Below are 14,087 nucleotides of genomic sequence, written 5' to 3' on the forward strand. Positions count from 1 at the left end.
AATAATAATGATGATAATATAATATTATTATAGTCTTTATTATCGGACTGGGGTTGCCGGTAGGGGAAGTTCGCCTAACGCCGGACGGCACCTATTGCCGGACACAACAAATATCTATACATATAGAAACGCGACAGAAAACGCTATAGTGGCAAAAGGAGAAAGGGAGGGAGTAATAACCTTGGACCTAGCGACACGCTTTTGCGACACGCAGTAAACAAATAGGAACTATCAATCGTTGCGCTCGGAAGAAAAAAATTGTACTGCGTAAATTTTAGAAGAGTATATTATCAAAACTCTTGTGATTAAATATTGACTTATATTTTTATTAAGTAATTTGGTAAGTACTTTTTCAATTACGTCAGTGTATTTTATATAAAAAGATACAGTTCAAAAAATATATTTTTTTATTTTGGATATTCGCTGTTCCCTGGTACCGGACAGAACATTTTCCCCTAATGCCGGACAATGAAAATGTCAACGTTATGTGTCTATGTTTATTTTTATAATATTGAATTATAATATTTTGTTTTTGGAGAATAGAAAAACCTAGGAGGCATTATGGAGAATAAAAAGAAAGGATCATGGGATAAGGATAATTTGAAAACTGCTCTTGATAAAGTTTTGTCAAAAAAAATGGGACTGAGAGAAGCTGCGCTAAAGTATAGTATTCCTAAAAGCACTTTACATGACAAAATAACCTGCCTAAAGTCCGGTGAAGAAATTGCATTGCAGCCTAAGCTTGGTAGATTCACCAAAACATTCCTACCAGAATATGAAGAACAATTATTGAACCATGTAAAAGACTTATCTAATCGATGTTTGCCACTTATGAAAAAAGAATTTTTAAAGTTGGCATATGACTTAGCTGTAGAGCTAAAGCTTCCTCATCGCTTCAACACTGAAAAAAGAACAGCTGGTAAACATTTTTACTATGATTTTATGGCTAGACATCCTGATTTATCACTAAGAACACCCGAGTCTACGAGTATGATGCGAGCTGTAGGTTTTAATAAGCCGCAGGTAGATTTGTTCTTCTCAAATCTTGAAAAACTCATGAATCAATATAATTTTCCTCCTTCTAACAAAAGAAACAAAGCACCGAAAACAAACAGCAGTGGCACATTTATCCGGGCCTGAAGCTAATTACCTTGAAGGGTTCTTGGTTATGAGAAAACGCGAAATCTTTTTTCTAGTTTGTCATACACTTCTTTTAAGTCCGGTTATTAATGCATCAAATAATATGTTTGTGTCTTCTATACGAAACTTATTCTTGCCCTTTGGTAAATCTGTGCCTCTTTTGCCGTCTGAAAAATTTTTTGTTTTATTTTTTTATTTTTTAGCTTGTGTGGATATCTCTGAGTGTTTTGCTAACTATATTTGTGATCGGTACCTATTATTTTAAAGTTGTTCGGCGTTAGGGGACTTACTTTTATTGTGTCCGGTATTAGGGGCCAGTTTATGTTTCACTAAAATCATAAATCAAAGATTAACTGTGATTTAAGATAATTGTTCTGACAAAGTTGATTATTTTGTTCTTTTATCTTGATTTCTAATATGTTAACTTGTAATAAATACAATATAAAAAATATATAACGAAATAGTTTTTTATTTATCCTGAAAAAACCTTAGGTGTCCGGCACTAGGCGAACTCCCCCTACACAACATTATTTATAATACTACTACAATATTATATCCTACTACTTCCATATTCATGCCTAGCTCCATCCTCTTATGTTCTTTTTCTCTCTCTAATCCCTGTCACGCGGCCTGGCTATTTGTGATCTTACAACCTTCTCCTCCCTCCCCTACCCTTGTTTCTAAAATATAACCTCTCCTTTTCACGTCCTTCTTCCTCTTATGACTTCCTTTTTAGTTCGCATCTTTCGTGCTCTCCGTCTCTCTTCCATCTTCCTGCGGGTGTCCCTGAGAGGTCGATGCTCGGCTCGCTATTCAACATCTTTATCAATGACCTTTGTCATTCCATAACGCACTACCACCATCTCCAATGACAAGGACAATCTCCAAATTTACATTTATTTTTACGCTCATCGATAGTCTTTCTTCTTTACTTAAAAAATAATAAGACATAAGAGAATTTAAAATATACATTTTTAAGTTTACTTTTATATATTTTTAATAATCTATTTTTTCTAATACAATATTTTATTTATGTCTGAAAAAACGAGAAGTAAAATAATGGAAATCATATATATTTTTATGTGATCAAACAGATAGGTTAATACAATAAAATTTCTATATAATTAAACAAATAAATATGTTGATTTTGTGATAGTAAAACATAATTTATTTGTATATTTATTACATATTATTTTGACACAAAAAATACGCGCGCAGTTTTATAAAAATTAAATTAACGCTAATTTTTTAATGTAATTTTTGTTTTATTTTTGTACGCTTTTCTTTTTCTACATCATCATTTTACCTAAAAACATGGAACTGTTTTTTTTGTCCTCTTTTAACTTCTATAAAAGAAAGACTATCGATGAGCGAGAAAATTGTTATTCATTCAGACAATAAACCAAAAATTATTCAGTTCGAATACAAAAAATAATGTTGTACAAGCAATATAAATAAATATATTACAATATAAGTGTCAGAAGTATAAAGCCAGCGGCACACGATACGATTTTTTTGTACTATAAGTTTTGTTAATGGATGCCTTACATGCGGCTTTCTTAAGTACTGTGCGTGCTCCAATCATAAGTGTGCTACTAGTTTTGGCTTCACACGTGCAAAGTATTTTGCGTATTAGGTTAATATTTCAGTTAAAAGATTTTTGGAGACTCTTATATATATACTATACATAGATGATACGGTGCACCAAATTTATTTTTTAGTATTTTAGTAAGTATTAAAATAATTACATAAAAGATATTAAAATAATTAAAAAAAAAAGAAAAAGTAAGTTTGAATAATACAAAATTTTAATTATTAACAGTGAATACTTGCACTACAATGTATTAGTACACATTTATATTTTTAATGTTTTATTTATAAATTATCTAAATAGAATAAAATATTAATAGCGATCAATAATATATATTTTATTAATATAACAATATAATAACTGTATTAAATAATTTGTAAGCAAAAATGTATTTTATCTTTTTGTAACATAACCTTTTTTTATAACTTTATTGAATAGTTTTTAATATGCACTAATACTATTTAATGCAAGATCAGTTAATGTTATCAGATTAATTAAACAAATTTTTACATAAATATGGCAACGTGGACAAAAGAAGCTGTTCAAATTTTAATTGATGCATATAAGAATGAGCCTTGTTTATATCAAACGAGAAACCCAAATTATCACAATAAAAATCTACGTAATGAAGCATTGGAACGCATTTGTGCAATTGTCAGTACTGTCAAACCAAATATAACGGGAAAAGAATGCAGTATTAAATTTTATAATTTAAGAAATCAATTTAATACTGAAAACGCAAAAGTAAGAGCCTCAATTAAGTGGTATAGGTAGTGAAAATGTAAGTATATATATTTAATTAAAATAATGTATAGATTAGACATAATGATTTGTATTGTTATGTAATACAAATTACAGGTGTATAAACCTAATTTATGGTATTACGATGCTTTAAAATTTCTGGAAGAACATATAGTTCCCAGAAAAAGTAAGAACTCACATCTACCAAATAGTACAAAAGATACACCTGGTTTTTTGTTACACGTAAGTAGATATTTAAAGTAATTTAGATTTTTAAATATGTTAAATTTTTGTAACAATGACTATTTCTAAAACTTTTTGCATAGAATAACATATTTAAATAATAATTGTATTATAATAATATAAACATATTTTACTAATTTGATTTTTTTACAATCTTTTTACATAGTTAAATAAAATATAAAATAACATTTTATATTTTATGCAAAATTTTAAAATATTTAAAATATAAGAGACATTTTATAATTAATTATGTAAAGACAGATAAGAATAAAAACGTATATAAATAATACATTTTTATTATATGAAATATACTTTATTTTTTATTTTATAGCATGATTATGTACAAACATCACAAGACTTAGAAGAATTGCAAGAAATGTTGGTTGAAGATAATAATGTCTATGTACATGAAGAGGATTTAAATAATAATAATGAAGAATCACAATCATGTGCATCTTCATCATCTGATAACATAATTGCTACAACACCATCGATTTTAAAACAAAAAAAAAATGCAATCAAGATCTTTACCATTTACTGATTTATTTAATATAAATACGTCAAGTCCATCAACATCATGTTCTGTACAATCATCGCCAAATGTTGGTAATGCATTACAATCTTCATCCACTACTCATAATCCTAAGAAGCAAAAAATAAAAAATGGGGATGCTTATGTAGAGGCAGTTGAATCGATTGCACAATCTTTAAAGATGCCATTAACACCAGTTACACCAGTTAATGTTGCAACTGATAGTACAGACCCTGTAGATACATGTATGAATTTTTTGGGATCCCTTATTAAAAATATACGAACTCCAGATCTCAAATTAGATATTATGAACACTTTGGTACAAACTGTTGTTAATGCTAGTCTAACAGACTTAGAACGAGTTAAGAAATAATAAGATATATGTGGATTAATATTCTAATTATATTACATTGATCTCATGTATTTTATGTAATGGTATTCTTATAAACTTATTCTTAGGTATAATATAAAATATTATGTAAAACATTAATTTTTAAAAAGTTTAATCAAAGTACAAATAGTCTGCAATCTAGAAAAAAAAGTTTTTGTTATGTTTCTGCTAAGGCAGATCAAGGACTGTAAAAATATTTTTTTATTATAATAAGGTTTAATTAAAGTATTGATATTGAAAATTACTATGCAATCCAAAGAAAGAGTGTTATGGTTGTTACAAATAAAGGTGAACCGGAGTGTAAAAGCGTTTATTTTTATTATAAAAAAGTATACACAAGATTAATATTTTTATTTGTATTCTATTAAGGTTAACTTATTGTTTTAATAATAATAATATTTTAACATGTTTTATTCGCGCGTATTACATTAGATATAATATTGTGATAAAAATGATGTATTACTTTGTATATTTTTGTATTTGAGTTGTGATAAATAGATATAAATTTAAATCTAAAGAAGTGTATCAATTATTATGAAATAAAGTAAAGTATTTTTATGAAATATTATGAAATAAAACAAAAGAATTATGTACAAAAGAAACATATATGTGCGTGTTTTAAAAAATTAACAATAATAAAAATTTTGCTTAAAGAGATAAAATAAAGTTATTAATAATCAATGAGACAATTAATCTTTTTCAATACGTATATCTTGCCATGGGATAGTTTCTACTGTATTAAAATATGTGCAGAAATGGTCTCTAATAATAAACAGCTCTATCAGTACAACGATTTCCGTTTTGATGTAAAATACTATTCAAATTTGATTGGATACTCTCAGAAATATTGTTTCTCAATTCCAAAGAAATATAAGAATGTGCTTTTTTTTGTAATAAAAAATTATGTAGAATGCAACAAGTATATGTAATTAATTCTACCTTTTCAACTGAAAGAGGTATAGTATTTAAGAGAATACGAAATCTGTTTGCCATAATGCCAAAAGCGTTCTCTACCGTTCTACGCGCTTTACTTAGTCTATAGTTAAAAATTTTTTTTTCATTGGTAAGATTGCGTCCAGGATATGGTTTCATAATGTTTGTCTTAAGAGGAAAAGCATCGTCTGCTACAATTACATATGGCATATCAACATTGTATCCAGGTAAAGAGGATGGCAAAGATAAATTTAATGTTCCTGAATGCAACTGTGTAGCCAGAGAACTTTCTCGAAATACAGAAGCATCATGCATACGACCATTTCTGCCTACATCCACAAATATAAAATTATAGTCAGCATCTACAAGAGCAAGAAAGATTATGCTATCTTTTCCTTTATAATTTCTATATACAGAACCTGCTTTTCTTGGTGGTCTGAAATTAATACGTTTCCCATCTAATGAGCCTAAACAATGCGGAAATTGCCACTGTATATTGAATTTCTCTGCCAAAACTTGCCATTCAACTGGACTAGATGGACAATTAAAAACTTTCTTTTCAAGTACTTCAACAATTGCTTTTAATGTATTAGGTATTATTTGAGATAATGTATTAAGAGCGATTCGTACAGAATACGATAAATTCATGAATGAATTTCCTGTAGCAAGATAACGTAATGTTACACTTAATCGATCTTGAGCAGGGATAGCTTGTCTCATTACTGTGTCCTTTTTTTCAATTAAAGGTGCAACAGCATGTAACAACTCCTCGAGCACAAGTTGCTCCATACGTATATAATTTTGAAAAGAGCTTGGATCTTCGATACTGCAATAAATAACAGGAACTTTAAATTAAAAAATAAAATAAAATGCGAGCAGGTTATTAATATTACTAATAATATTAATTAATTAATATTAAGCAGGATATTAATATTACTAATAAAAACCCAAGTTGTAAATAGCTCTGTTGATTAACAATTAAATAAAAGAAAAGAAGTACAAAAAGCTTTACAGGTTCTTTGTATAAGCATGTGTTTAATAATAAGATTAAAATTAATAAATGGTCTGTCATCAGATCATTTTTAATATTTGCTAACCAATTAACAATAAACGCGTGATCGTACTATCATTTTTATTCTAAATAAATATATATTACTTTTTTATTAATGGTTTGTATTATAAACATATTTGTAAAATAATTTCTTAATTATTAAAAATGACAGCTTCATAATTTCTTTACAACTTGAATAATAAAAAATAATAATCTCACGTAAAATCACTACCAACAGCTTTTTAACAAATTTGAATATTTTATTACGTTATCTTTTTAATTATTTTGCAATTTGCCTTTAAATTTTTAATTATGTTTTATAAAAATATTAATATTTATTGTTAACCGGCTAGCAAATATTGAAAATAATCTAAAGATAGACCAAAACATTTATCAATTTTGTTGTCATTAAACACATATTACACGAAAAACCTGTTTTCATCTTTCAACTCCTTTTTCATCTTTTTTCTATTATATTACAAATAAGATTAAAAACATTAATGTATAAATATATTATATATGTACATATACATGTGTAAATTTTTATTACAAACCTTAGTTCTTTATGCAACATTGTTAATGTATTGCTAACTGTATTTCTATGTTGCAGCCAATATCTAGCCCAATTTCTCTTATATTTCTTTCTTTTTTCTCTTTCTGCAATAAGAAAAAGAGCAACTGCAGCTAATTGTCGTCTTCTTATTGCAACTTCTATTGTAAAAGATACTGTATATGAATATCATATAAATATCACATAAATATAAAGAAAATAATAAAGATAACCCAAAAAATTTTTTTAATGTTTTTTTTTTTTTTCATAAAAAGTAACAGTAATTTTATTTATAATTAGCTGAATATATGTAATATTTCATTAAGTTGTATAAAACTTGATAAAAAAAACTTTCTATTTATGTCTTTTTTGCTCTATTTACCTTTTTTAAGTGTTGCTAACAACAAATCACGTAGCAAAAATAGCACTGAATCTATTATTGAAAACTAGCATGCTGACACGTACAGCAGCGCGCAGCACGCAACTTTTCATGCTACATAACTAGTGTGACTGTTAGTAAAATTGTCTCGCATGCGATCTAGTATAAAAAATCGTATCGTGTGCCGCAGGCTTAATAAAAAAAAACTTAAGAATTGCATTATTTCCAAGTTTAAATAGTAAAAACGTGCCCCAACCAGCAAAACAATATTAAAAAAATGTTTTCAACAGTATTTAAAAAACATTTTAAAAAACATTTCTAAAAACGTTAAAAATAATGAGATAAGTTCCTTTTTTAAATTAAAAAACGTTTTTTTAAATGTTTGGACAATATTTTTTTAACATTTAATAAATATAACATTTAATAAATAATTGTTTTAAAATTAAAGAAAATGTTTTTTTGACATTTGGTAAATTATTTTTTAAATATTTACTAAACATATTTACAACAAAAGCAAAAAATTGATTGCATTATTAAATAATTTTGATAAATTTAACGTAATCTCATCAATCTAATAAATTTCTACGATAATTTTGTGAAGGGGAGAAGACTATACATGTTTCAGCCAAGCCACAGTACCTGTTAGAACATATTTAATTTCTACATCTAAAAAAACGATCATCTATCTATAGTGTCGACCACTCCCGACGTTGCTTGACCTTGAAGATTGTACGCATCTTAATGCTTCGTGATGATCCATAAATACTTTATGTTAATGCACACATATTTGTTATATATTATTTCAATAGATGTTGTCAGAAGGATGAAACATGTATAGTTAACTTATATTTTTATAAATAAATAAATAGTATTACAATTTTTTACTGATTTTCACATATGCGAAATAGTATGTGAAATATGAAAAGATCTATTTTTGCTCTGTTCGTAAAAAAATAAAAAATAAATGTCATTTCTTATAATTTTTGAGTATTGTTAATATGCCATATTAATTGTTTCAATAAGTACAATGTTGTCTTAATCTTTCTTTATGTTCCGATGTTTTAATGTGAAGTGAATCTATGTAATGTAAGAGTCACAAAAGCGTATAAATAAAACCTCTGAGGCACATTTCCTCTTTACACTTGATTTACACTACATAATTAGTGAAGCTTCCCAATCATAATTTAAATATTTTTTTAAATATTGTTCTAAACAACTTTTTAAATGCAAAATAATTATTACATAAACATTAAATAAATGTTATGTAAATATTATTTTAAACAATTTAATAAAATTAATAGAATAGAATAGAATAGAATCAATTTAATAAAATATTAATTAATAATAAATAAATATTAATTAAATATTATATAAATATTTGTCCTAAATTATTATAATTATTGTAACTTAAATATTAAATCAATATTAGATAAATAAATATAAATATTATTTTAAATATTTTTTTAAAGATAAAGTAAATATATAACATATATAAATATTAAATAAATGTTATATAAATATTATTTTAAACGATTTATTAAATTGTTAAATTAATATCAAATAAATATAAATTAAACGTTAGAAAATATTTTAGTCCTAAATTATTATTTCAAATAATTAATTATTGTAACATAAATATTATATTAATATATAAAAAATATTTTTAAAGTATTACTTTAAATATTATTTCAAAGATAAAATAATATTACATAAACATTAAGGATGTATCGGACATACAATCTTAGACAAAAGTGCATGAAGTTTGAAATACTTAAATATCTGTCTAACGCATAATAAATCTAGATGTAAGAAACTTGAACGATAGTTGGAGTCTTATTTTTACTCTCACAAAAGTATTTTTCACGTATTTGCGATTTTTTTCACTTATGAATTTAAACTTTTGACAGTGAAAATGCACAATTATTTCAAGTTATATTTTATTTCTTTAAAATGGTGTAGTTAAAACAATTGAAACTTGGCAGATATTTTCATCTATTTATATACTAAATGTACAAAAAAGTTCAAAACACTGGTACTAATTTCTTCTATATTTTTTTTAGCTGTTTTATCATAATTTTACATGGTATCCTTTTCCATCTTATGGAAAAAGACGATCTTGACGTATAAAACAGCTACAAAAATATAGAAGAAATAGTACCAGTGTTTTGAATTTTTTTGTACATTTAGATGAATATGAATAGATGAAAATATCTGCCAAGTTTCAATTGTTTTCACTACACCGTTTTTAAAGAAATAAAATATAACTTGAGATAATTGTGCATTTTCACTGTCAAAAAGTTTAAACTCATAAGTGAAAAAAATTGCAAATACGTAAAAAATACTTTTGTAAGAGTAAAAATAAGACTCCAATTATCGTTAAAATTTCTTACATCTAGATTTACTATGCGTTAGACAGATATTTAAGCAATTCAAATTTCATGCACTTTGTCTAAGATTGTATGTCCAATACATCCTTAAATAAATAATGTTACGTAAATATTATTTTAAACAATTTATTAAAATGTAAAGTCAATATATTAAATAAATATTATGTAAATATTATATAAATAGATAGTTGTCCTAGATCATTATTTTAAATAATTGATTGAAATATAAATATTAAATTAATATTAAATAAATATTTTTTTAAGTTTTATTTTAGATATCATTTTTAATATAAAATAAATATTAAATAAACATTAAATAAATACTGCGTAAATAATTTTCTTAAAACTATTATTTTTATAAAAAATTAATTATTTTTAAATATTAAATGAACGTTAAATAAACATTTTATAAATATTTTTTCTAAATCGTTATTTAAAATGAATAATTTATATAAAATGAATATTAAATAAATATTAAATAAATATTATTTGTACAATAAACATTAATAATGTAAAAATAATTAAAAATAAATATTTGAAAAACATTTAAAAAATATTGCTTGCTGATTGAGATATTGTCTTTTTTGACTTGCCGAAAAGACGTCTTACTGACGTCTTTTGGCTTTGACGAAAAGATAACTTAAAAATGTCAACTTTTTATCACCTTTTAGTCTTAGGTGCTGTCTGGGTTATTGTTATTATTAATATTATATTACTATTGTATTATTATTATTATTACTTATTGTTATTGTTTCTTTTGTTTCAGGAAGACGTTTAAGAAACTCTTAAAAAGATTATATTTATATAAAATTATAAAAATTATTTTTTAATATAAGTATTAATATTATAATTTGTTTAATGAAATAATATTGTAAATATAATGCAAAGTTTATGTAATAACTAAGTAAAATTAAATATTAAATAATTATATTTAATTATTATTAAATAATTATATTGTTATATTATAAAATATTGTTACCATATGTTATGTCATATATTTATTGAATATTTCAATATATTAATATATTATATTTTATTCATTTTATTGTATTAAATTTTGAAATTAATAAATTTTATTATTGTAATAATGATGATTACAATGATGACAATGATAATAATAATGATGATAATATAATATTATTATAGTCTTTATTATCGAACTGGGATTGCCGGTCCACAACATTATTTATAATACTACTACAATATTATATCTTACTACTTCCATATTCCATTTATATTACATAGCCTTTAACGCAGCTTCCGTATTCTCTTTTCACTCATTCATGCCTAGCTCCATCCTCTTATGTTCTTTTTCTCTCTCTAATCCCTGTCACGCGGCCTGGCTATTTGTGATCTTACAACCTTCTCCTCCCTCCCCTACCCTTGTTTCTAAAATATAACCTCTCCTTTTCACGTCCTTCTTCCTCTTATGACTTCCTTTTAGTTCGCATCTTTCGTGCTCTCCGTCTCTCTTCCATCTTCCTGCGGGTGTCCCTGAGAGGTCGATGCTCGGCTCGCTATTCAACATCTTTATCAATGACCTTTGTCATTCCATAACGCACTACCACCATCTCCAATGACAAGGACAATCTCCAAATTTACATTTATTTTTACGCTCATCGATAGTCTTTCTTCTTTACTTAAAAAATAATAAGACATAAGAGAATTTAAAATATACATTTTTAAGTTTACTTTTATATATTTTTAATAATCTATTTTTTCTAATACAATATTTTATTTATGTCTGAAAAAACGAGAAGTAAAATAATGGAAATCATATATATTTTTATGTGATCAAACAGATAGGTTAATACAATAAAATTTCTATATAATTAAACAATCAAATATGTTGATTTTGTGATAGATCGTAAAACATAATTTATTTGTATATTTATTACATATTATTTTGACACAAAAAATACGCGCGCAGTTTTATAAAAATTAAATTAACGCTAATTTTCTAATGTAATTTTTGTTTTATTTTTGTACACTCTTCTTTTTCTACATCATCATTTTACCTAAAAACATGGAACTGTTTTTTTTGTCCTCTTTTAACTTCTATAAAAGAAAGACTATCGATGAGCGAGAAAATTGTTATTCATTCAGACAATAAACCAAAAATTATTCAGTTCGAATACAAAAAATAATGTTGTACAAGCAATATAAATAAATATATTACAATATAAGTGTCAGAAGTATAAAGCCAGCGGCACACGATACGATTTTTTTGTACTATAAGTTTTGTTAATGGATGCCTTACATGCGGCTTTCTTAAGTACTGTGCGTGCTCCAATCATAAGTGTGCTACTAGTTTTGGCTTCACACGTGCAAAGTATTTTGCGTATTAGGTTAATATTTCAGTTAAAAGATTTTTGGAGACTCTTATATATATATACATAGGTGATACGGTGCACCAAATTTATTTTTTAGTATTTTAGTAAGTATTAAAATAATTACATAAAAGATATTAAAATAATTAAAAAAAAAAGAAAAAGTAAGTTTGAATAATACAAAATTTTAATTATTAACAGTGAATACTTGCACTACAATGTATTAGTACACATTTATATTTTTAATGTTTTATTTATAAATTATCTAAATAGAATAAAATATTAATAGCGATCAATAATATATATTTTATTAATATAACAATATAATAACTGTATTAAATAATTTGTAAGCAAAAATGTATTTTATCTTTTTGTAACATAACCTTTTTTTATAACTTTATTGAATAGTTTTTAATATGCACTAATACTATTTAATGCAAGATCAGTTAATGTTATCAGATTAATTAAACAAATTTTTACATAAATATGGCAACGTGGACAAAAGAAGCTGTTCAAATTTTAATTGATGCATATAAGAATGAGCCTTGTTTATATCAAACGAGAAACCCAAATTATCACAATAAAAATCTACGTAATGAAGCATTGGAACGCATTTGTGCAATTGTCAGTACTGTCAAACCAAATATAACGGGAAAAGAATGCAGTATTAAATTTTATAATTTAAGAAATCAATTTAATACTGAAAACGCAAAAGTAAGAGCCTCAATTAAGTGGTATAGGTAGTGAAAATGTAAGTATATATATTTAATTAAAATAATGTATAGATTAGACATAATGATTTGTATTGTTATGTAATACAAATTACAGGTGTATAAACCTAATTTATGGTATTACGATGCTTTAAAATTTCTGGAAGAACATATAGTTCCCAGAAAAAGTAAGAACTCACATCTACCAAATAGTACAAAAGATACACCTGGTTTTTTGTTACACGTAAGTAGATATTTAAAGTAATTTAGATTTTTAAATATGTTAAATTTTTGTAACAATGACTATTTCTAAAACTTTTTGCATAGAATAACATATTTAAATAATAATTGTATTATAATAATATAAACATATTTTACTAATTTGATTTTTTTACAATCTTTTTACATAGTTAAATAAAATATAAAATAACATTTTATATTTTATGCAAAATTTTAAAATATTTAAAATATAAGAGACATTTTATAATTAATTATGTAAAGACAGATAAGAATAAAAACGTATATAAATAATACATTTTTATTATATGAAATATACTTTATTTTTTATTTTATAGCATGATTATGTACAAACATCACAAGACTTAGAAGAATTGCAAGAAATGTTGGTTGAAGATAATAATGTCTATGTACATGAAGAGGATTTAAATAATAATAATGAAGAATCACAATCATGTGCATCTTCATCATCTGATAACATAATTGCTACAACACCATCGATTTTAAAACAAAAAAAAAATGCAATCAAGATCTTTACCATTTACTGATTTATTTAATATAAATACGTCAAGTCCATCAACATCATGTTCTGTACAATCATCGCCAAATGTTGGTAATGCATTACAATCTTCATCCACTACTCATAATCCTAAGAAGCAAAAAATAAAAAATGGGGATGCTTATGTAGAGGCAGTTGAATCGATTGCACAATCTTTAAAGATGCCATTAACACCAGTTACACCAGTTAATGTTGCAACTGATAGTACAGACCCTGTAGATACATGTATGAATTTTTTGGGATCCCTTATTAAAAATATACGAACTCCAGATCTCAAATTAGATATTATGAACACTTTGGTACAAACTGTTGT

General features: G+C 25.1%; 4 protein-coding genes across 4 annotated transcripts; 3 read left to right on the forward strand and 1 right to left on the reverse strand.

The window, feature by feature from the left end:
* Window positions 1-54: 54 nt before the first annotated feature.
* On the forward strand, window positions 55-1,601 carry LOC118645181. The gene is made up of 2 exons (XM_036285791.1): window positions 55-340; window positions 544-1,601. The coding sequence occupies exon 2, from the start codon at window positions 562-564 to the stop codon at window positions 1,138-1,140; it is 579 nt and encodes a 192-aa protein (XP_036141684.1). The 5' UTR covers window positions 55-340; window positions 544-561; the 3' UTR covers window positions 1,141-1,601.
* Window positions 1,602-3,247: 1,646 nt separating this feature from the next.
* LOC118645186 lies at window positions 3,248-4,256 on the forward strand. Its single transcript, XM_036285804.1, has 3 exons — window positions 3,248-3,475; window positions 3,590-3,715; window positions 4,047-4,256. Exons 1-3 carry the CDS (start codon window positions 3,248-3,250, stop codon window positions 4,254-4,256), a joined length of 564 nt encoding a protein of 187 aa, XP_036141697.1.
* Window positions 4,257-5,235: 979 nt separating this feature from the next.
* Window positions 5,236-7,399, reverse strand: LOC118645180 (protein ALP1-like). Its single transcript, XM_036285790.1, has 2 exons — window positions 7,177-7,399; window positions 5,236-6,397 (listed from the first exon to the last, which is right to left on the reverse strand). Exons 1-2 carry the CDS (start codon window positions 7,194-7,196, stop codon window positions 5,401-5,403), a joined length of 1,017 nt encoding a protein of 338 aa, XP_036141683.1. The 5' UTR covers window positions 7,197-7,399; the 3' UTR covers window positions 5,236-5,400.
* A 5,355-nt stretch (window positions 7,400-12,754) lies between these two features.
* On the forward strand, window positions 12,755-13,763 carry LOC118645187. The gene is made up of 3 exons (XM_036285805.1): window positions 12,755-12,982; window positions 13,097-13,222; window positions 13,554-13,763. Exons 1-3 carry the CDS (start codon window positions 12,755-12,757, stop codon window positions 13,761-13,763), a joined length of 564 nt encoding a protein of 187 aa, XP_036141698.1.
* The last annotated feature ends 324 nt before the right edge of the window (window positions 13,764-14,087 follow it).

This window comes from Monomorium pharaonis, chromosome 4, assembly GCF_013373865.1.
Source record: "Monomorium pharaonis isolate MP-MQ-018 chromosome 4, ASM1337386v2, whole genome shotgun sequence".
Taxonomy (NCBI): domain Eukaryota; kingdom Metazoa; phylum Arthropoda; class Insecta; order Hymenoptera; family Formicidae; genus Monomorium; species Monomorium pharaonis.